Source organism: Arvicola amphibius, chromosome 15, assembly GCF_903992535.2.
Source record: "Arvicola amphibius chromosome 15, mArvAmp1.2, whole genome shotgun sequence".
Taxonomy (NCBI): domain Eukaryota; kingdom Metazoa; phylum Chordata; class Mammalia; order Rodentia; family Cricetidae; genus Arvicola; species Arvicola amphibius.
Genome location: NC_052061.1, coordinates 41,314,599 through 41,339,089, shown reverse-complemented (window position 1 = coordinate 41,339,089; position 24,491 = coordinate 41,314,599). Strand labels below are relative to the sequence as shown.

The 24,491-nt window shown below is 45.2% G+C and overlaps 1 protein-coding gene across 2 annotated transcripts in view; it reads right to left on the bottom strand.

The window, feature by feature from the left end:
- The window catches only part of Wwox (WW domain containing oxidoreductase), an 884,382-nt gene that overhangs the window by 237,763 nt on the left and 622,128 nt on the right, over positions 1–24,491 (bottom strand). Inside the window, exon 9 of one of the 2 annotated variants that reach the window (XM_038312892.1) lies at positions 2,722–2,772. The exons of the other annotated variant lie outside the window; for it this stretch is intronic. Coding sequence (XP_038168820.1) covers positions 2,737–2,772 — 36 coding nt within the window. The 3' untranslated portion in view covers positions 2,722–2,736. Of the gene's footprint in view, positions 1–2,721; positions 2,773–24,491 lie in introns of those variants that run through there. 2 annotated transcript variants of the gene reach the window in all.

Genomic DNA, 24,491 nt, shown 5'->3' with positions numbered 1-24,491 from the left:
TCAACTTCTAATTTTATATAGCGTCATTTTGTAACGTGTGTTTATGACGTGTGTGGGGGTACGGACACATGTGTAGCACACTGTGCTTGTGGAGGTCAGAGAAGAACTTTCTGGAATCAATTTTCTCCAATGTAAGTTCCGGAGATGAAACTGAGGCTGTCAGGCTTTCAGACAGGTGCTTCTATCCTCTGAGCCGTCTCACCCCACACCCCACCTGTCTGCAGATTTTGTGGGGGTTCCTGGGGTTTGAACTCGGGCCCTCATGCTTATAAGCACCTTACCCTATTGAGCCATCTGCAAAGTGCAGGAGAAAGCTCTAAGACTTATATCATAGGCAAAATGCTTAACATAGTGCTGGGTATATGAAAAAGCTTAAAATAAAAATGGATGTTTAGCACCTCCACTTAATTTGCACAATGATAGAAAACACAACCCTCAAATAAAAGAATCTTACTGAATATATATTTATATATGCATCAAATCAGTATCATTGAAAACATTGGCACATTCATAATTCAGAGTATTATTATTCTGGTAACTGAAATGCCATTAAATGGAAAGTTCTCTCTCCCACCAGCCTCCCTGTCCCCAAAGACCCCATATACCATCTCTATTGCTCTGCTCTTTAAGTTTCTTCTTAACACAGGTGTTTTAAAGGAAGCCCGGACTAGCCTGGAACTCATGATCCTCCCACCCTCATCTCCTGAGTGCTGGGATTACTGGTATGTGCCATGCCTGAGTCTCATACTCTCTTGATGGATACTGGATATAGCAATTATTTTTTAACAAAAATAGTAGTAGAGGGGATTATAGCAAGCTTTCTGTGGGGTACCTGTAGTTTAAGTTTGTATTTCCAGATCATTTTCCAGGTCCATTGGAGTTCATATTATAATGAAGTGACCATTATTTTAAAAATCTAAATGGGTTACCAATTATTAGTTATTAATTAATTAATACGCTTCTTTAAAAATCCTTACAAGACTGAGCTGCAAGCGAAACCCCTTTCCTCGCAGCTTCCTTTTAGTGACGCCTCGTGACGCTTTAAGTTAGAGTTACAGAAATTTGAAATTGTATATGACCCTGACAGTGATGGATGAGAAACATACCCTAGACATACCTCAAACAGTAGCCCTGACTTTTTCTTAACTCATGGTTGATCTACTGCGGGCATTTGTGGGTTGACTTCCAAACCAGAAAGAGAAAGAGCTCTCCAGACTCATTCTTAAACTGATATGGTCTGTCGAGCTTGCCCAGAGTACACCAGCCAGGAATTCAGAAGGTCCTATGAAGCAACAGATTCACATCTATGCATGCACTTCCATAAGCTGCTGCTGCTGCTACCAGGCTCCTGCTCAGACCTTCCTCTGTTTGCTGTGCACTGAAGCCCAACAATAGCCTGTCTCAATATTAAACACTTTAATCAGGGGCTGGAGAGATGGCTCAGCAGTTAAGAGCACTGGCTGCTCTTCCAGAGGACCAGGGTTTGATTCCCAGCACCCACGTGGCAGCTCACCACTGTCTGTAACCCCAATTTCAGGGGATCTGGCATACTCACATGGGCATACGTGTAAGCAAAACACTGATGCAAATAAAATAAAAATTAAAATAAATAAATCTTAAAAAGAATAAAAAGAACTCTAATCTATGCTGAGGAGATGATCTTTAAAAGATTTTGATTCAGGAGAAGCTCAGGGAAAAATTGCTATTCAGACTTGTTTGTCGTGGTTATTGGTGTTGGTGGTGTTGGTGGATGGTGGATGGTGGTGGTAGTGGTGGTAGTAGTGGTGGTGGTGGTGGTAGTGGTGGTGGTGTGTGGGTAGGTAGGTGGACCTGTGTTTGCTTTGAAACAAGATCTCTACCCCAAGGTCACCTCCCACTCTCCGTGAAACAGACAATGACCTTGAACTTCCCCCTGCCTCTACTTCTTGTGTGTTGGCAACACAGTTTACCTCCATTCCTGGTTCATGTGGTGCTTGGGGTCAAACAAGGGCTTCCCAAAGGTGCTTCAAGCGCTCTCCCAAATGAACTATATCCCCCACCTCTAAACATGTTTCCTCCGGGAGTAAGTGCTCCCAGGGAAGAACTCGCACCTTTGACTCCCTCCCGGGCCCTGATACTCCAGCCCCATTTTCTATATTGTAGGACATCTTAGCAGACACTAGGCAAGTCTAGAAATCTGGTGTGTGGACATAATGTTTCACCAAGACGGGCAGGAGCAGGGGTCAGCTCCTACCATGACCTTCTGCTGGATGACTAGGTGACTCACATCTGTCCTCCAGTCAAGAGGGCTGGGCCGGATGACCTCCAAATGCCTCTTTGCCTCTCACCTTGTATACTTGTGCTCTGGGAGGGGCCTGGGGCCAGACTGAGTCACTTCCCTTCTGGGAACGTCCCTCCTAGAAGTCAGTGCTTCCTGGGCTATGAATGACAGGTGGGGTGGGCTCTCTGTGATGTGGACAAAGAACGTTTAATTGCATTGGGTCTTCAGGCGGAGGGACTTCACCCTGGTGACCACAGCTGCCGGCTTCTCTTTCAGGAAAGTCAGCAATTCCAGCCTCCTAGGTTGGCACCTCTGGAGAACCACGCCAGGAGCATTTCGAGGGCAGCATTTTCTTTGGCAGGTGTGCTGGCAGCCAGGGCCCACTTCAAGGATGTCGAGAGCCGGGAGACGGCATCTGGGATCTATCTGTGGTTGCTGGTTTGCACATGTGGAGGGCGAGGTACAGAAGAACTGCTTTACACAGCGTGTTCTTCCCCAGGCATGGACTGAGTCTATATGGAGAAAAAACACCAGGCTGGAAAAATAACCCACAAAGGCACCTGGGATGGGTCATCCAGTGGTCAGTTAAGAAACAGCTGGGTGGGTACACCCAGACACCTTCTGACAAGTTTCCATGCTGGTGCTTTCTGAACAGGCCAGAGCAAGGGCTCCCTCTGTGTGTTTGAAAGGCGGTGGTCCAAGCCCCCAGGCCTCTGGGCAACACTAGCTTGGAAGAATTCTCAGTCTGCCTGAATGCATACTTGTCTACGAACCCTTTTCTGTATACTGTCCAACTGGGCAAACTCAAACCCTCGTCCTTCTATATTCCAGTCAGACCAGACCCACCGATAATGCCATGTCTACAGACTCCACGTCAGAGTCTATCTAGTAACACCTGCTTCTACACGACCATGGGTCTCCTAAACTTGAAGATCTCGCGATGATAGCCTTTGACTTCTCCCTGTTGGCCCCAAAGCACGTGGCCAGTCACACATAGCTGTTGAGTGGAAGGGATCCAGAGTAGCAAAGCACCCTTGTGTATAGCTGGGTTTCCACTTACGACTCAAAGTTCTAGGTGTGTCTTTCATCTTCCCCTAGCATTTCCCGGTGTGTCCACTCATCTCCACTCTCAGAAGAGATGGCACTGTCCCTAGTTCCCAGAGCCTGCAGGCCTGGGTCCCTATCCCTATGGTCCTGCCACTTCCCCCTTTGTCTTAAGTAGACAGCCTATTGTGTGTCACGTGACTCCATTATTCCCTCTGAGAGTGTTGACTCCTTATGGGAGTCATTACAGAATCTTTCAAGCTGGTATTTTTTTCCCATTAAAGTCTATTAGATTTGCAGTTACCACATACACTCACTATGTAAAGCAATTCATGATGGTCTCTTTATATAATATCCACTTGAACTACAGGAGGTGTATATTACTGTCTCTATTTTATAGAGAAGAAAACAGGCTGCCAGGGCTTGTCCAGATTTGTAATACAACCAATTAGTATGCACCCAGAGCTAATTGAATGCAAGCCCTGCCCTACATTTAACTGGTACTCAGCTTGCCTCTGTCCCAGTGCCGAACATAGTGAGGGGTCTTGTCCAGTAAAGATGTGTGGGGTTGCTGGCTCAGTGGTACGATAGAACTTTCTAGAACTTTTCCTTCACTTTTCCCTCGTGTTTTTTTTTATCCTGTTGTTTGTCCCGATTAATCTACTCAATAAATATCCTAATTTACGTTCTGTTGCTGTGATAAAATACTGACTAAAACCAGCCCGACAGGGTATCCGGCTTACACGTCCTGCTCACAGCCTATCCCTGAAGGGAATCAGGGCAGGAATTCAAGGAGGAGCAGAGTCAGGAGCCATGAAGAAAAGCTGCTTCTTGGCATTATCCAGGCCATCCTTCCCAGCCACTTGCTGGCAGTTCTGCAGAGCTGAGCACAGAGGGGGCCTGTGGGTCTCACCTCCCAGGGAAGGATGCCTAGGCTGAGAAAGTCTAGGGACAGGAGGCTCCATCTACCTCATTCATGCTGGATCAAAGTTTTCCATGTTGGTGCTTTGGGATCACCCACACTCCTGCTGAGACTCCCTCGCCCCTGCTCTGTTGTAAGTAGGCCCAATGAATTCATGGGTTCCCTCAAGGAGAAAGCTGCTTTGTCTTTGGGACCTTAGGAGGAGCGGGGAGATGATACTTCCCAATACTAGTCCTTGGGTTATATGTCTGAAGTCAGGGTCCCCTCAGCTCTGCCAGAGCACTGGCTGTCTCCTCATGCTATTTTCTTTCTATGGGCATTTTTGTTGTTATTGTTTTTCTTTCTTCTTTTTTTTTTTTCCTTTCCAAGTATTTATTTTGGTTTTCATTTCCTTTTTCAGTTCTGGGGACTGAGCCAAGGGTCTCACATGTTAGGCAAGCCCTCAGTCACGGAACCTTAGCCTTCTTTTTCCTCCTTATTTTAAGATGGGGGGTCTTAGGAAGTTGCTAGGGCCGGCCTTGAACTCACTCAGTAGGCCAGGCTGCCCTTGAACTTGAGATCTGCATATGAGTACCTCTCTGGTTGCTACAAGTACAGACCTGCACCCTCAAGCCGGGCTTTCCAGCTGTTTTCTCCCTGATGGCTCTTCCAGGAACCCCAACAAGCAGGCCATGCTGGCCTTTCTGCTACCCTCCAACCTCCTCCCACCCCTGGAAATGGAAATGACATCTGGCACCCTTATCCTTTCCTCCTCCACTAGGCTCAATAAATATTTTTGGAAGATAGTGACTCAGGAATGGCGATCTCAGAAATTGGATCATGCTCTGATACGATGCCAGGGCCCCCCTCCCCCAGCTGCTCCTTAGCATTGGAAATAGATTTTTGAAGCAGTGTTATATAGCAGTTCCTCTTCCAGATCCTCCTTTCCTTTTCTTTAGTAATGTCCACATAAATCACCGTTATAAAAATAAGGCAAGCAGAAGGAAAAAAATATGCAGTACCTAGAAACCAAAAATTCAAGTCTTTGCTTTTTATGGGACACTTGAGGCTCTTAAAAAGGAGAAGGGCTAGAAAACTTAAATACAAAAAAAAATCACTATATGATAGCATAAAAGCCCAACAGAACGGAATAGTTTATGAAAATAATTTGAATATTTACACTTCAATTTATGGTCTGAAAATCATCCTTGGACCACGTTCTTCTTTTTAAATCGATTTTCCGAGAGAGTGTTAAATACGTTTTGATTATTTTGACACGGTGCCTACTCGGATATTCTGCGCAATGATTTGAAAGCCAAAAGGAAATTCCTTAAAAATCTAATGTTACTCTAGGAGAATGTACGTTTTATATATACAACGAGACATACATTTATAAGTATATGGGGTTTATAACAAACATCTTTTCTTAAAGGAGTACTTTCACTGTTGTTATTATTGTTCAGGAAAATAATAGTAAATTTAACTCAAATGAAGCAGTGGGCTGAAACACACCATAATTCTCTTGACAGGGAAACTCGGGTTCAAATTCATATCTTCTCATTTTCTCGACTGAGTTTTGCATGACAGCGTAAAGTGCGTTTTATCCCTGACATTACAGCAGCCCAGAAGCACGGCCCATAAAAGTGTTGTTGAAAGAGGGCTGAGTTTGCCAAGCGCTTTTATTTTGCCTGCTCTGCTAGTTCCTTTCCCCAGGAAGTCAAGGGATCTTCTGCTCAGGCTTCCTTTCCCACCACCTATTTAGGCAGTGTATTGACAACCAGCTCAACAGCCCCCCTCCTCCCCACTAAAGCATCATGTCTAAGAAGTCAGTCTTTGTGACAGGAACAGAGAAAGCACAATCCCTAACGCTGTGTTTTGAAACTCAAGGGGTTGATGGAACACAAATATGGAGAAAACAGAAAAACCCAGGGACAAAGGAAGGGCTTTTGAAGGCCAGGAAACCATGGTATCCAGGATCTGGAATGGTGACTTCTCATTTGTTTGTTTTTTCTTATAAATTTTAAGGCCATCTCAATACACACAAGACCCTTGGTTTAGTCTGAAACACAAACCTTAGCAACTCAATCTGAGCAATAGGGGCAGCTGAAGATTTGTGAGGATCTGGACAAAAGAATCCACTCATGAGGCAACCCAGACCCAGAGAGACACATACATGGTATGTACTCACTTATAAATGGATATTAGCGGTAAAGAAAAAGATCATAATGCTATGGTCCACAGACCCAGAGAGGATTGGGGGGGGGGAATGAAAGGATCTCCCTAGGGAAGGGAAATTAAATGGATTTCATGGGTGGACTGGGGGTAGGTGGGGATGGAAACAGGAGGGATCAAGCGTCAGGGGGAAATGCCGGGAGAAATGACCGGAATTGTGGAGCATTTAAGGGTGAGGTGGAAACTTCATGGAATCTATGAGAGTAACCCTAGGAAAAACTGTTAGTAAATGAGAGCCATGGAGCATGGACTGGACATCTTCTGTAACTAGGCAAGGCCTCAAGTGGAGGGATTGGGACACCAATATAGCCACAAAATCTTCAACCTACAGCCTGTCCTGCCTGCAGAGTGTTCTTGGACCAGAGCCTAGCAGAATCCTCATCAAAGAGACCAGAGAGACTTCATCCAGCAACTGATGGGAGCAGATGCAGAGTCCCACAGCCAAACATTAGGCAGAGCTAGGGAATTCTGCAGAGGGGGGAAAGGAAGGATAGGAGGAACCAGCAGGGTCAGGGACACCAAAAGAACAGGGCCCACAGAATCAATCAGCCAGGACTCACAGCGATCGGGGAACCTATAAGGAGTCTGACCTAGGTCCCCTGCATATATGTTATGGCTGAGTATCTTGGTGTTCTTGTGAGATTCCTAACAATGGGAATGGAGGCAGTTGCTGACTCTTTTGCCTACTTACGAGGCACTTTTCCTCCTACGGGGTCGCCTCATCCAGCCTTGATTTGATTGTATGTGCCTGGCCTTATAGTACCATATTATGCCATGTTTGGTCGATATCCCTGGGAGGTCTGCTCTTTTCTGAGGGGAGATGAGGAAGGGTGGATCTGGGGAAGAGGGGAGATAGGAGAGAGAGACTGGAGGGAAGGGAGGGAGGGGACTCTACGATTGGGATGTAATATATGAGAGAATAAAAGAAAAAAACCATCTATCTGGTACACATTAGAGTTAGAAAGAAAAACAAATAGTGAGAGAAATTCCCAATTAACCCGCCTTCTAAAGAAAGACACCTATTGAAGGAGCCGCAAGGCCAAGTGCCTCACAACAGGCCATGAGAGGAAATTGAAAGTCACGAACGAAAGATACAAACCTGGCACCAAGGAAGCACAGGGCAGTCAGTGCTTGATTGCACCTGATAGCCATGCTTTCCCAAACAGACCGCTGCAAATGGGAGGTCACCTAACATGCTTCATGGTGCTGTGGTTTGCTAGACTCCCAAGATCCACCTACTTTTCTATTGTACCCACAGCTACTGAACACCGACAGGTCGGGCTGAGGCCTATGTGCTGGGACAGTCAGGGGAGAAGGCAGAACCCCTGCCCCAGGGACCTCACAAAGAGACCTAGCGGCAGGCACATGTCATAACAGCAGAATAAAACTGGCTGATAGTCTGCTATGTGGCCAATACATCGCTGAGCCCTGGCATGTCATATCACAGATAATGCTGGTAGCTACCCACCAACTGTGGCCTTGGGTTATTTCTCCTTATTCACATGCAAAGGTGAAAAAAATTTATGGGAAATTAAAGCGTTGGCCAAGGCTACCCAGACACAAACCTAGAGTGTTTTGCTGGAAGCAGGTGTCAAGGATCAACTCCAGTGATTTCTAGGTCATAACAACAACCATCCAAGCACAGAAAATCCTGCTCAAAGTTAAACACATATTCCTTCCTTAAAACAAGGCTCATTTCATGAAGGAGGGAAACACAGGCTTTGGTGTTGGTCTTCGGGACATCCTCATACTCCCCCAGCTAGCTGGAGACAATGTAAGAATTGGTACTTAGATGTTAGACCCTGGCTCTTTCCAGCAACTCAGGCTGCCTCCACCAAGTCTTTCAAAAGTCAGAACAAGTTGTTCAGCAGCATGTAACAGGTACTGACCATGCAGGCACGTGTTGCTGGGTGTCTCAGCCTTGGCCCCTGTAGAAAACAGGACCCCTGCCACCCAAGGGGGCATCAGGGAAGAGTCCCTCCCTCTTTTATGTCCTGAAAAGTTGAGGGGTTGTTCTCCCCAGGATTGCTGCCATCTAGTGGCAACAGGAATATGCCTTGACAGGGAGGCTTAAAGAGGCCTTGATGGCAGGGCACATCTTACAAAGGTGAGTACTGTACTTAATTTTAAAAAATAAACACTGAAGGCCATGTACGTTAGAGCCACCAGTGATAATTTGTTCAATAAGACCTGTGTCCACATGACATCTGCAAAATCCTGTGATAAAGGGGTCTCAGAAAGATGTTCTGGGCTGGCGAGCTGACTCAGTGGGTACCACAAGTGTGAGGACCTGAGTTTGGAACCTAAAGTGCTATTGAAAGCTGGGTGTGGTGGGGTGCGTCTCTAACCCTTGCTCTCTTTCTATGAGGTGGGAGAGAAGGACAGGAGACTCCCCATACACAATGAAAAACAAGACTCTCAAAGTAAACAGAAATGACTGATAGCCAAGGCTGTCTGACCTCTGTATACAGGCTCTGGCATTCATGTGTTCTACACACACACACACACACACACACACACACACACACACGTCCCATTAAAGGGGCATAAAAACTGATGGTAATATATCGGGAACCCTGCGGCATGACCAGGTTTTGTTACCCCGTGGTGACAGTCCTGGTGGTGGTGGTGTGACGGTGGTGGTGATGGTGATGGCGGTAGCAATGGATTCATAATGCTTTAGGGTAAGATGGGCCATTGCAGAAACACCAACAGCTAGGCATAGGGTAAAGAACAGTTCGTCATATTGGTATCACCTGTCCTGCAGGTTGAGATCAACTCTGTGGCAATCAATAAATCAATCATGCCTAGGTGATGAGGTCTCGGTAAAGAATCTAGACCCTGGGTTTTGGTGGCCTCCCATTGCTAACAGCATTCCACAGTGCTGTCACATGCCAATACCAGGATGCTACTCTCTAGCCTCATGGAAGGGGGCAGTGGCAGCTGAGTGTCTGCTGTTCTCCCGAATTCTGTCTTGCATGTCTGTTTCATTGGTGATTGTCATCTGTGCCCTTCTTATGCCGCAGTAAACTGTGTTCAAGCATTCAGCGGTTTCCAGTTAACATTATTAGTCTTTGTAGCAAATTATTAGACATGAGGTTAGTTTGGGGGTCCCTCCAAATTTGCCTTTGGTGTCAGAAATGAGGACAGGCTTGTATCCTCTAATGAGGTTGTTCCCTCCCTCCCCAGACTCCTACTCAAAGTCCTGACCTGTGCTCGACTACCTAGAATTGTCAGTGTTTGGGGAACATTGCCCAGGATGGCTTCTTTCTAATGTTTGCCTCACTGGATTAAGAAACCCCTGGTGATGTAGCACAGTCAGTAGAATGCTTGCCTAGCGGGCAGGAGACCCTGGACTTGATCCCCAGCATGGCCTGAACTAGGTGTGGTGGCACATACATGTAATCCTAGCACTTGGGAAGTGGAGACACGAAGATAGGGAGTCTGAGGCCAGCCTGGGTCAGATAAGTCCCTATCTTGAAAAGTAAAGGAAGGGTGAGACAGAGGGAAGGAGACAGAATAGAAGAACTGGGGAGGGGAGCAGAGGGGGAGGGAGTGGGAGGCAGTGGGAGGGAAGGGATGGGAAGTCCTCATGGCATTATTGAGACACACCTTTGACTCTTCCAGGGGTCTAATGAGGAAGGAAGACGCACCCTGTATGTGGGTGATATCACTCCATGGGATGGGGTTCTGGGCTGGAAAAAAAATGCAGCTAGAGCCCTGGCATTCCCCTTTCCCTGCTTCCCAGTCAATATTACCATGGACCAAGCTATACCCACCACCCTACCTTCCCCAGTGATGGGCCATATCCCTCCAAACTTGAGTCCAAATACAGCCTCCTCCCTGAAGTCACTTCCGGTCAGGTATTGGGGTCCCAGCAACAGGAAGGGTAACCAATACACCCTCCTTCTTGTACCTACCCCTGACCTTGACAGATCCCAACATCCGCACTCTATGCCGCCTCCCACGCTCCTTTTCCTTGTCAGAGAAGCAAGGATCGGAGCTGCTCGGGCCATGTGACAAAGCTATTACGGTACTCGATTAAGATAATGACCGTGAAAACTCTCTGGAAGCGGTCACTTCAGTTCCAATTATAAGATACCAAAGCCAGTGTTACTATTCCGTTAGACTTTAAATGCTTTTAGAATTACACATACTCTTGGTTTTCTCATCCTTCCGTGGTTGGAGGAAACCCAGTCTTGGATCCATTGGCAGCTGCTGGGCTTATGTCAGCGAGAACTTTCATTAGCGGGTGATTTTTGTGAGGGGAAAGGGATGGTAAAACAAACGGGGACCTTTTGACGGGCCGTGTCTGTTCTGGCACAGCGCGCTTCCCAGGCTAATGTCTTTTCAAACAGCTCTGTTTTTGCCTGCAGACTTGAATACCCTCATTACAGTGTTTGAAAAAAAAGTTCCCTTATGTTTTTTTAAAGAGCGCCATTCTTCAAAAAGATGTCAAGGAGTTCTCTTTCTCCCCTCCGCTACAAGGTGTAATGTAGAGATAAGCACAAAATCTGGTTGGAAATGTCACCTATATTGGGACTGGGGAAAGCTTCAGATCATGCAAACAGCTAGGTGGGAAGAGGGTTTTTGTCCTCCTGGGCTGCTGGTATTTGGAGGAAAGTACCCCCGCGTATTATTCACGGGCAACGAGAGCAGCCTGAAAGTCAATTATGGTGGTTTAGAAAAAAAAAAACTGGAATCATTTGTTCAAAGAGTTCTTGGGAGTCCTGAACAAGTCCCCAGTCGTCCTCACGACAGCCGAAGCCAGGTCTTTCAGAAAACATTTTATTTTCACGCTCAGCGTAATAAGAAGAGAAAAGTCGTGTTTTGCAGATGAAATGGGGCTGATAATGAAAAGTAGGTCACGCTTTCTCTGTGTCTCCATCTCTTTAACTTTCCCTAAAAGACAAAGGAGAGTTTGGAAGACTTGAAGCAAGTAGCCCAGGCCCCCGACCGGGAGCTCTCTGCACTCAGAATAAAACCAGGAGCATGTTTACTGCGCAGGGTTGACATGTCGTGAGAGCAAAGAACCTGGAACAGAAACTGCTGTCTGGAGAGTCGTATGGAAAGGAAGGCTGGAACAGACAGTACACCCTCCGGCATCTGGAGTCAACCGAAAACACCATTAACAGCTGTGACCTGAGGACTTGGGACAGCAAGAGGCACCTGGCTTCCTACTGGGGGAGGTGACATTGTTGTACAGGACCGCTTGCTTTGCCACTCCGTGGGAGGATCATACATCCCTGACTAGGAGGGGTCTAAATGATGGTTTGAATGAGATGTGTCCCTCATAGGCTATGGTGTTTGAGTACTTGGTCCCCAGTTGGTAGCACTGCTTGGGGAGGTTTAGTGGGCGTGGCCTTATTGGAGGAAGTGTGTCACTGGAGGTGGGATTTGAGAGTTTAAAGACTTGCTTCCTGTTCCTACCGCCTTGCCTTTGTTCCACAATCATGATCCCTCTGAACTGCGAGCCCAAATAAATCCTTCCTTCTTTAAGTCACTTTGGTCATGGTGCTTTATCACAGCAATGGAAAAGTAATTAATACACCTATTTACTTCTCTGGGCCAATAAAATAAAGCCGATATGACAAGCATCCCTTCTAGGATGATAGGTGAAAAGCTTGCTTTTGTCTCCTCCCTCCTTTTTATTCTCCCCCTCCCTGTATTCCTCCTTCCTTTTCTCTCTGCTCCTCCATCCATCTCTCTGTCCCCTTCCTTCCAAGCTGCCTTAGGTAAACACCTTTGCTCTGCTACCCACTCCCCCATTTGACGATCACCACCAACCCAAAGCAAAATGAGGTCTCGGAAACTATGAGCCAAGAGAAACCTTTCATCTGGGACAGCAGTACACGCCTTTAATCCCAGCCCTCAGGAGGCAGAGAGGCAAGTGAGTCTCTATGGGACTGAGGCCAGCCAGAACCAAAACGTGAGACCTTGTTTCAAAAAAGATAAGAAAAGAAATTGTTACTCCTGTAAGCTGTTTGTCTCTAATATCTTGCCACAGTCACAGAAAGTTGACAAACACAGTGAGTCACACGGAATCCCAGGAAAAGACAATGGGCTTCTTTCAGGCCCTTGACCATTTAGATGTAGCGGAGAGTTGACTGTTAAGACCATGCCAAGGTGGAGGAGGCACAGCCAGGGGATGAAAAGAGGACAGCTGGGTCCTGCTCATTCATCCGCCAGAGCAGCCCTGTCCTGGTCCTCATTACAATCATCATGTTTGTATTTCTAGTCTTAGGTTCTCCACTTAATCCTGTCTGGATGGCCTTTTCTTCCATCTGCACTCAAAAGCGTCTGATATTATCCCGTGCACATGGTAGACAGTGGGAAGCTATTTCTTGGCCCTGGGCTACAAAATTTGGATAAACGTTCCCCAGGATTGATGAGAGGTGTCGCTTAGAGTCTATGGCAGCCATGGCTACTCTGATTCACTTTCAGACCCAAGAAGAACATGGCTGGCCTTGCGTTCCCTCTAACAGGCAGGGTCTCCCTTGATCCTAGCCAGCCTGGGACAGTTCAGCTCAAATCTGCTGTCCCAGCACATGTGCCAGTGTCTTTTTACTCTCAAAATACATAGGTGGGACAGGATGATGTGACATCAGGTCACCCTCCTGGTAGGGTCCCCTTTGCAAAGATTGTTACTCTCCTTGGGAGCAGAACTCTCTGAATTCTTCGCAGAGATAACCATGGCTAATTATACCCCACAGATAATCTGCTCCTTGCAGTCTTCCCATGCTTGACTTTTGAGGGATTAATCATCGCTTTGGGTTGAACTGGGCGCTCGAAAGCAGGGTATTATTGTTTATCTAAAGGAAACCCCTATGAAATGGGGCCTCCATCCATCACGGCTCCCGGAGTGGAGAGAACTGATTAACACTTCCTGGCCTGCAAACTTGTTTGTTAACATGGGGCTTCCTCTCAGCTGTCACCGCAAGGCCTTCAGAGTGCAGCTTGTTGAGGACTGGGCTGACTGACGAGCTATTTTATCAAGATGGGACAGCTATCTTTGCAGGGTGCGCAGAGCACTGGGAACACAACCACCTCTGTAAACACAACGATAACATCGTGTCTGCACACTCCCAGAAGACAATGGACCAGATTCCCTTTTCCTAATTGGGATTTGAAACAATAGGTGGGAAATAGGAGACCCTGCTATCATTATCTATTGGCGTTCATTTCTGGGCATGGCTGAGCTTGGGCTGTGTGTGTGTGTGTGTGTGTGTGTGTGTGTGTGTGTGTAGAAACAGCAAATTAAAATTCAGCCTTCTTCCATTTTTCTTCCTTGAATGTTAATCTTGTTATAAAGCTCAGGTGACAAAGATCAAAAATTAGGAAGTAGAAGAGGGGAGAGTTATAAACAGTTGTGAACAAGACCAGCTTTGCTTTCATAATTATTTAATACGCAAAGGCTTGAACAAGGCAGAACGAGAAATGTTAAAGAGCGGGGATGACCAGGAAGAGAAGCTAGGGCAGGTGTGGGAGGACCCTTGCCTAGCATGTACTTGCTTTCATCCCAGCACCACAAACAACAACAATTATTATAATGTAGAAGGAAGCTACATCGACACTTCTTCCAAAGGGTGAGTGAATTATTTATCTCGAAGCAATGAATTAACATCATCGGATTTCTTCTTTCTCACAGGAACCATCAACACCAACGTACCATTTTAAAATCTGAAATGCCCAGTACTTTGATAAGATTTGATGTCATGATCTACAGGGTGTGGCATCTGCAGAGTTCAGAGTAGGCTCATTGGTTCTGTGGGCATGTTCAGAGGAACAAGGTTGTTAGGAACCACAAGCCATCTGACGTCAATTTCCACTTACTATTACTACTCTCTTTGGATGGGGGATTGCCCTTTGGTACCTCGGATAGTACACAACTCTTTGTTCTCATGGGATTCAACCAGGCAAGATGGCCATCATGTGTCTAAATTCCGTGTGATGACTACAGAGTTTCTGTGTGTGCTGGAAATCTCCCCATCCGTACAACTACTACCATGTGGGTAGACAGCAATGAAAGAATGATGGAGGGAAATGGAAAGCAGTTTTTTAATCTGCAGCATAAGTCTAAGCTGTCACTGGACCTCTATGGACCCAACGGAGTGGACATCCATTTTCCCCAGAGCCTCTCTCCAAAACTCATAGGATGCCAGCTTAATATGTTCATTCTCTGCGTGTCTGGCTTGAGCCACAATCTTCTCACCTGATACCTTCATTTGACTCTACTCATTGGCTGCTCTTCCAGAGGACCCAGCTCTGGTGCCCAGAATCTACATGATGGCTCACAACTGTCTATAACTCCAATTCTAGGAGGGTCTGATGCCCTCTTCTGGCCTCCATGGGCACTGCACTCACATGGTACACATAAACACATGCATTAAAATACTCATACACATAAAATAGAAATAAATATTTAGGGGGGAAAGGCCAAATGTGCAAGCTGAATCTCCTTTATCCACACATTCATCCACACATTCATTAATTCACTTGTCAACAAATACTTAGGAAGCTCCTATACATCAGGCAACATTCTGACTAGTGAAGACCAAGAGCAGACAGGACAGGCGAGGTTGTTACTTCCTTGCAGATTTTGGTCGCTGGATTACTCAAACAATAAGCAAGCAATAAATGAACCACACAGATGCATGGGTAGATTATGCAATGGCAAATTTTGGACAGAGAAATAAAACAGCCATTGGGTTGAGAAAACATGACAACTTTGGGGGAAAAAAAAGGCCAGTATGAACTCCAATGAAGGAACAAGATCAATACGGTAGAAAAACGGGATCACACGGCATTCACTCCAAGCAGGGTTTAATCTTTATTCTGACTGGCAATGTGGTTAAATTTACTGCTATAAGCATCTTCCCAAAATATCAATAAGAGCACAGGTATCAGCTAAGAGAACACCAATTTCTGTGATGTGGTTCAAGATTTTCACATCATCCACAACTAGTGTTTATTTTTTCTCTTTCCTCTTCTTCAGTGTGTGTGTGTGTGTGTGTGTGTGTGTGTGTGTGTGTGTGCTTACCCATGCATACATATGCATATGGAGGCCAGAGCTTAGCCACAAGTGTTTTTCCCCTTGCTTTAAAATTTTTGTTTATTTATTGTTTATTATTATTGTTGTTGTGTATGTGTTGTATACATGCCACATGTACATACAGAGTCCAAAGAAGAGCTCTGTGGAATTCATTTTCTCCTCCCACGTTTACGTGGGTCTCAGAGATAGAATTCAAGTGGCTGGGCTTGTGAAACAAGAGCCTTTACCCACTGAGCCACCTCACTGGCCCCCACCTTGCTTTCTGAGTCTTCCACTGAAGCTCGCCAGCTGCTCTGTCACTCCTGGCTCCTCTTTTAGAACCTGAGATCTGGGAAGGAAACGCAAGTCTTCACACTCGCAGAGCAAGCACTGACTGAGTCGTCTCCCTCGCCCCAGAACTAGACCTGATTAACACCTGGCTTTGCTTTGCAGTGGCTCCATCACCCTGGCCCATTTTGTCTTTTAGTCCCACCATCTTTAACCTTCAGCTTCCAGGGTCATCACATTCATCCGCCTCTGGCCTGGAGGAGAAGGGGAGGGAGCTGTACAGAGCTGAGGTTTGTAAGTCAGTTTCACCCAACATTTCTTCAGCCTGAACCTGGTCATGTGACCATGACTAATAGGAGAAGTTGGGAAAGGCAGTCCTGGAAGAGACAGGAATGGAGGAGCGGTGATGTCTCTAGGTCTGTGCATGTGAACAGCGGCAAGAAAACACTCGAGAAGGGCAATGATGAAGCCTTCTCTCTTCAAGTTCAGCGTTTCAGTCCGTCCTTACATCGCCAGCTGCAGAAACCACACCATCTGATCTATCTGGTCCAGCTGGGTGGGAGGCAGAAAGTTGGATGTGCAAAGCAAAAGCTAGGACTGAAGCCCAGTGGGTTAATTCACTAAGGGAAACCCCCCAGACATGCTGTGCCCCGAGATGGAAGGCTAATTGTTCTTCTGGGATGCTGAGTTCTTGGTGGAGCCCTCAGAATGGACCCCATGACCTTTCGAGGTTTCTCGCTGCTCTGATCTCCTCTTAATGGATAGTGTTTTCCAAGCCGATGGTGTTTTAAAGATACAGACTCTGACCAATGATAATACATCTGACCTCTCAAGGGAGAACCCTGTACATCTCACGCTCTTATTGACCAATTACATAACTTGACTAGAAGTTGGTTTTAGAGAACTGATTTCACCATTGCCTAATCACAAGGAAAGACCGTGAAGTTTTACGAAAGCTGCCTTTTACAGAGGAGAACTTAAACAAAAATTAACGGGGCTATAAAACGGTAAGAAATGGAATTCCACCAGGTGTTTCACCTGGACTGTCGTGCTAAATTACAGTGTTGGGGATATAATCTTACTGGCTATATCTTTCTAGGGAATGGCGGGAAGAGGGAGGAGCCACCACTGTGCGATCTCTGACAACACAATGAACAGAATCCTCATGGGGGGTGCAGCATGAGATGGAGAAGAGCTCTCTATCCATCATCTCCTTGCTCATACGACCCTGGGCAAGTTCACTAGCCCTCAAATCTGTCGTCTGTAACAAGCAGATCGTGACAGCGAGCTCTACAAGAGTCACTGCGAAGATGTAAGATCTACTGCGAGGCTTAATCTTGACTGTCAACTTGGCTGGTTCTACAGTCAACTAAGAGGGAAGATGATGGGCACTTCTGGGGGGGTGTCCTTGATCAGATCACCTGGCGAAGACTCACCCTAAGTGTGGGCAGTGTCTTCCAGGGGCAGTCCAGATAAAAAGAAGATGAAAAAGGAAACCGCTTCTTGCCTGCTTGCTCTCTCTCCCTGGTAAATCCATCTATATCCCATCGCCAGTGCATTCCTTCACTGATGTTAGAACCCACTTCTTCAGGATCCCAACACAAATTAAAGACCCGCAGCTCTCCACAAAACATCCAAGACTTAAGCACCAGGTTGGGACCGATGAGATATCCAACCTCATGAATCAAGAAACTCCCAGATTCTCGGCTCCCCAGTATGAGGCAGACATTTTTGGACTGGCCAGACTTTATTGTGTCAGCCAATATAATAACCCTCCCCCCTTTTCCCTCCTCTATAGAACTCTGACAAATACGCACACCAGAGATGCTCTCTCACACAGAGCCTGGCTTATGGTGAGACTACAGTTCGTGATCGTTAGCGCTCCTGTAAATTACTTTTAAAATCTTCAGGGAAAAAAAAGTGGAGGATTCATTCAGTTTCCATAAATCTATAAATAAGAGCTAATGTTAACTGTGGGTCACTGTGTGCCAACACCCTGTGATAGTACCGTCTCCATTTCATTGAGGAAGAAGTTGGAGTTCAAGGACAATGGAAAACTTGTCTGAAGTAACGTAAGGCATGATGGCCGTCGCTGGATTCAGAATGTGGTTGTTATGGCACCAAAGGCCAGCAAGGCTTCAACACACCATGGCCAGGGCTTTCAGTGTATGGTGCATTGACCACTCTGTCGTGATCTGTCATCATTTGGGTGCCTGGTTATGTTTCCTGCCTCAGAATCCCCCAAAGGTGGGAACTGGTGACCCGAATTCACAGCCGACATCATCTGTGACCCTTCACACCCTGAACTAGGGGGTGACAAAGGCTGGCGTTTGTCAACATGCGTGGGGAGATCACTCCTGAGTCTTACTACCTGCGTGTACCGAGAACTGCCTCTTTCCTCTTACGTTTCTTGTCCAACTCCTCCTCTGTCTTTCAACCGCTGTCAATTCTGGCACCTTTGTGCCTCTACAGAAAGCAGAGGTTGGCCAACATTGGCCAGCAAGAGAAATAAAAGATAATTTCTCCATTCTTAATAAAACATAAAGATGCAAGGGGCTGAGAAGATGGCTCAGTAGTTGCAGAGGACCTGGGCTCGGTTCCCTGGACCCACATCAGGTGGCTCACAACTGCCTGGAACCCCAGTCCCAGGGGCATCTGATGGCCTCTGAGGGCACTTACAGTCACATGAACAACACATATACACGTAATTTACTTTTTAAATTTAAAAATGAAGGCATATTTGACAAATAATGTGATTTGTTATAAAGGTGAGCCATACAGTAGAATGTTGCTCTGGACTTGACTCCAAAGGGCCAGAGACTTGTTAACCCCAGACCAAAAGGGGAGACAGATTTGCAGAAGCACAAAGGGTGATCACATTAATAAATAACGACAACAATAGCATAAATTCCTGACAGGTGGGTTTCTTGGACTACTTAATCAAATGCATCTATGTCTGCAAATTTGATAGTACTATAAAGTCAAAATGACACTGTATACCTGGATGTATAAAGAAGATGAACATTAGAAATATTGCAATGAGCACAGAATTTTATTTGCCAGATAAAAGTTTTGGTGCTTCCTGTGCAATGTGTCTTTTACCAAGCAGCACTTAGCATGTCTTTGACAGCCACTGACTTGGACATGAATGACTTGGCCAATGCCTATTTGCCTGACTACATCTGGAGGAAATGGACCCATGGATCAACCTTATTCACATTCAAAATAAGAGGCAGGCATTTGAAAACGGAGCTATCTGACCTTGGCAAGAGGCTAGCTGGTGGAGGAGATGTCACATGATCTTGGGTCCAGATTTCTGAAGGTGAGCTTGCCTTTAAGTCAAGTGACGTTTCTAGAAAGCCTCTACGTGCAGTTGAGTTCTTCTTGGCGCTAATGGAGAGGCTAAGTAAGTGTTAAAACCACCTACGAGGCTGGTGATACAGCCCCAGTTATGACACTCATGAAATAGCGTAGCTGTTCCCTCTCCTTGTTTCTGTGGGGCTTATGGTCCATAAAGTTTAATAACAGTCTCAACAGGCAAACAGTGAATGCACGATGCTCGAAGGCCACTCTTACAAAGAGGATCAGGACCTTTAATTTCTTCTCTCTCGACATTTCATCATATACAAAGTCCTGTCTGTCACTGTTGGCCATATAAAGAAGCCAAATGGCACGAGGGGAAAAAGAAAAGATTTTGCTGGCTCTTAAGTAGTAAAGCCAGCCCATTCTTGGCCTTACCCTGGCTTAAGGCTTTGAGGAAGGAAAAGTTATGAAGCTTAGTTGTCCTGCAATTTGGATGCCATAAATATCCATGGGCTGATATACTAGGGACTGATGGAAATAGCTAGACAACGGAACAAACCCCAAACTCCTTCCTATGACTTTCAAAGCTGTGAGCTGCTCCCAGTCCCCTTGCCTTCTCTGCCTGCTTACTGTGGTCAGGACCTCCAGTGCCTTGTAATAGGCATTAGCTAAGAACTTGGTATCTCTGACATGTCTTCTGGGTTCTTCTGTCTCCTAGAGATGGGTTCTATTTCATCTTCTACTGTTTAAAAAGGATCCATTCAGAGAGGCTGTTGGGTCCTAACTGAACACAAAAAACAGGGAGCCTGACATTTTGTTCCTGGCTAATAATGAGTAGATCACCCTGGTGATACTCGGGATCCGGAGAGCTCAGCACAAGACTAAGTGTTAAAGGGACTTCTGCACTTTAGCAGTGGTACACACAGGGAAGGAAGGTTGAAATGACAGCCCAGAGTGGACTGTCTACCAGATAGATGGGAAACTGAGGTGAGGAGGAGGAAGAGGAAGGAGAGAAGGGGGAGGGAGAGGAGAAAGGGGAGGGAAAAGAACGGGGAAGAAGAAGAAGAAGAAGAAAGGGAGGAGTAGGAGGAAGAGGAGAAAACAGAAGGGGGAGAGACCAATAAAGGGACTGGGGAAGGAAAAGAAAAAGAAAGAATTCAAGTTAAAATTCACCCCTATTATCTCTGTAGCATTCATATTCTGCAGTTTGTTGGACACTCTAAGACACTGCTTACTACCATCCCTGCAGATTCAAACTCTCTGACCTTCTGGTCTCTCACAAACTTCCAGTTTCTTGCCACACTGTTTCTCCTATCTACTCAGCCCGAGGCTCTTTTCTGTCCTGACTAAAGATGGACTCTTGAGTGCCTGCTTGAAGGAGAAAGGCACCCATGCAGAGGAGCTTGGGGGTGTGAGCAAATGCCAGGGAAGGGCTGTCTCTGAGCCTAGAGAAGTGGGTCACCCTGCCCAATGCCTTCTTCTAAACCTCAGCAGAGTGCTCACTGATACCAGGGTATCCTAGAAAAACCAGCACGAGGCTCCATGGGGATGGAATGCTGAAGAAACCATGGAGTGAAGCCGGGTTATAGTAATCCCCCCACCCCGGAAAAACTGTCCTTTAAAAATAAAAATGCTTCTGATTCAAAGTATAACTTTGAGAATCCCACCAGTGAGTGAGGCTGTCAAGGGAGCCTCCAAGGAAGCAGTGCTGATGACGTTGTTCAAATGATGCCCTTCATTCAGAATGAGAAACAGCACTCATCAACCCTCTGACCTGATGGGTAAGAGACTCCTAAAGCCACTGGAGAGAAAAGGCAGATGGGAGAAATAACTACTGGTTTCCATGACGCTGTTGCTTGTGGACTAGTTACAGACAAGCCACAGGCCATGAGATAGCCTCCAGGTACTCAGATGGGACATTCTATTGGGAAAATTCCATAAGAAGCAGAAAATGTTGATTTTTTTTTCTCTTGAGAGCTAGGGAAGGTCTTCAGATATTCTTTTACTGAAAGAAGATCTCAACATGCATGTGTTTATGCGATACATGTTCATGTTTGTGCCAGTGAAGATGCACTGTATGCTTCTATGTGTATGAATGCTCATGTGTGTACCCGCTTAGATGCACATGTGTTGCATATTTACGTGTGTGTCAGTACAGATGTATGTGTACATATGTATGTGATGTTCATGTGTTTGCCACTGTAGACAGATACATGTATGTGTGTGTGTGCATGCATGTTCACGAGTGTGGTGTACATGAATGTGGGGGTGGTCATAGGAAATACCAATTGTTGCTCCTCAGCCACCATCTGCCCATCATCTTTTGAGATAAGATCCAGACTGTCCTGGTTCTCTCCATGTAGGTGAAGCTGGCTGGCAGTGAAGTCTGGAGATCCACCAGTCTCCATCTCCCCAGTATTGAAATTACGTGCATGCTAACACCCTAGCTTTTTCCCCCTTAACATTACGTTCTAGGGATCAAACTCAGGTTCTCAAGCTTACAAGCCATGTGCCAGTTCCCTAGCCCCCCAAAAATCTCTTTATAAGGAAAAATAAACATAAATATAAAATTCTTGGGTGCCCAGCATACTGCCTGCCTAATTTTAGGTAATATCAAAGCCCATTCCTGAATGGCAGTTCCTTTAGATTATAGCACAGTCTGGTTGTTTTTGGTGTCCAGACAAAGCCAGCCAGCCACTTTCCGTTCTTGAGTCTCAGCGGACCTGGAACAGAAGTGAAGGCTTTAATCTCGCCATAAACAGATGTGTGCATCTGCTGCACACCCTACACTGGCAAAATGGTAAAGGGTTTGTCACTGATTCTTTCTTAATTAGAATAAATAGTAATAAAGAAATTAAATAAGAGCCAATAGAAGTGTTCTCTTCAGAAAAGAGAAGAAGAAGGAATAGAGAAAGAAACTGAGGGAAGAAGATGGGAGTGGACAGAAAAAAAAAAGAAAGAGAAACAGAGGGTGGAGGCAGAAGACGGCGCAGCTCCATTTTGGTAACCCAAAGAGGGAATATAAGCTTAAAGTCCTGAATTTAACAAACCTAATTATCAAGGCTTAATTAGTACCAAGGGTACAGCTCTGTGGAACACCTGCAGACTTAATTTATGTCCTGACAGGGAGGAACAAGTGTTAATGGGCTGTATTTATGTTAATACCTGAACCTTAGGAGCCCGTGGAACAAAACAGACCGTGTGCTGGTTTTTCAAAGCCACAGAACAAATATAAAAGATTTTCATCTTGATGCTAGTCTGCATGTAATTCTTTGGGGGATCACACAGATCTACTTAAACTTTTAAAAGTAGTCCACGGAAAAAGCAGAGCTGTTCAGGGTCTCTGTCAGAGTCTCGGGAGAACAACCCATAGACAAGAGGTTACGTCTTGTCTTCAATACACAGAGTGGGGAACTAGGCTAATATTGACAGTGTTTGTGGTGTTTTTAAAGATTATTTTTTAAATTATGCGTGTGTGTGTGTGTGTGTGTGTGTGTGTGTGTGTGTGTGTGTGCGCCTGTGTGAGTGTATGTGCAGGTGCCCTCAGAGGCCAGAAGAGAGCTTCAGGTTCTATGGGGCAGGAGCTACGGGCGGTTGTCAGCCGTCTGACATCAGTGCTGGGAACTGCCCTCGGGTTCTCCACAAGAGCAACGCACACTCTCACCTGCTGAGCCATTCCTCCAGTTCCGAATGGGGTTTGTCGTGAGGTATCCAAGGTAAGTACTATTGTTCCTCTGAACACTGTAGGATTGAAATGATAGGTGGCATGGACAGAGAGCTTGTCGTGTGTCTACCAACATGTTGAAGTCTTTGCAGACATGAAGAAACTAAGAGGGAGATAAAAGAATGTTCCCCAAGGCAGGCATCCAGGCGGGTCTAAAGATACAGAATATTACTTCCATTGCAAATCTTACGACCTATAAGTCCAACTCCCTCAACTACACAACATGATAATGATAATAATATGCAGAATATTAAAAATACTTAAGATAGATCTCAGAAAGTTAGAAATAAGTGTAAAACGCTCACAATAAAGAACATGTACCAAAAAAAACCCTTATTATTTGCATCATAGATAATATAGAGAAACGCCTACTAGGGCAATAGTACTCTCATTATGCATGGTCAGCATTGTACTGAGAGTATTAAACAAAGGAACAAAGGCCATCAAGCTGAAGAAGTAAAACTGCATTCAGAGATGTGGAAAACTTCTCCGTAAAAAGAAACTAATAAATTGACAGCAGAGCTATTTACCAGAATTGATTATATTGCTGTATACCAAAAATTAAATACCACTTAACATAGTATAAAAAACGGGGCCCGGAGAAATCGCTCAGGGGTTAAGAGCACCTACTGTTCTTACAGAGAACCCAAGTTTGGTTTCAAACACCCAAGTTAGGTGGCTCACAGTTGCTTATAACTTTAGTTCCAGAGGATGCCCACTCTTTCCCCCACAGGTACTGTACTCTTGAACACAAACCCCACAAAAGAACACATATACATATTTTTTTTAAAAAATGTTTTAAAAATAGGGCAAAATTTAAGTATCTGACAATAGATTTAACCAAAACAAAATGTACATAAGAACCCACTCCATTTCAAACTTATAAGACATCATTGAAGTATATTAAGTATGAAAAGATGCATACACACATTTATATATGTATATATGTATACATTTACAGATGTATATATAATTGTGTGTGTGTGTGTGTGTGTGTGTGTGTGTATGTGTGCTGAGACACTTAATATTGTTAGGTTGTCAACTATCCACGTAAAATCCTAGTAGGCAGTAAGAGCCAAAACAATCTTACAACAAAGAATATAGTTGGGGTCTTTATATTAGCCAGCTTCGAAAGCTTTATAAGCCACACTAATTGAGGCAGTAGTCATAGGTATAAGAAAAGAAAAAATCCAAGTGGATTGAAGGAGTACAATAGAGAAGCTGGAAATAGACCTATTCCTACATAGCCAATCAATCTTTGACAGAATTGCAAAGGAAATTCAATAAGGGGAGATAAGACCCTGAACAAATGGCATGGAATCCACATGAGAAGATATATAAATCTCTACCTTTACCTCACACCATATACAAAGATGAGTCTAAGATGGGGAAATAGGAATAACTGCAAAATCTAAAGTCATGAAGCTTCTAGAAGGAAATCAAAACTACATCTCTGTCATGTTGGGATTGGCAAGGAGTTCTTAGAAAAATTAAACAGAAACCCTGACAACAGAAAGGGAAAATGAATTTGGTATCATCAAGATTGAAGACAAAAGGCAGCATCAGTGACTCCCAACTACAAAAGGCAGGTAAGGAAAACATTCACAAGAGGCTTGTATCTCCAATATGAATACTTTCTACAGTCTAGTGTTAAAAAGAAAACCTGACTTTTTTTAAAAAAAATGTTCAAATAAATGAACAAATATTC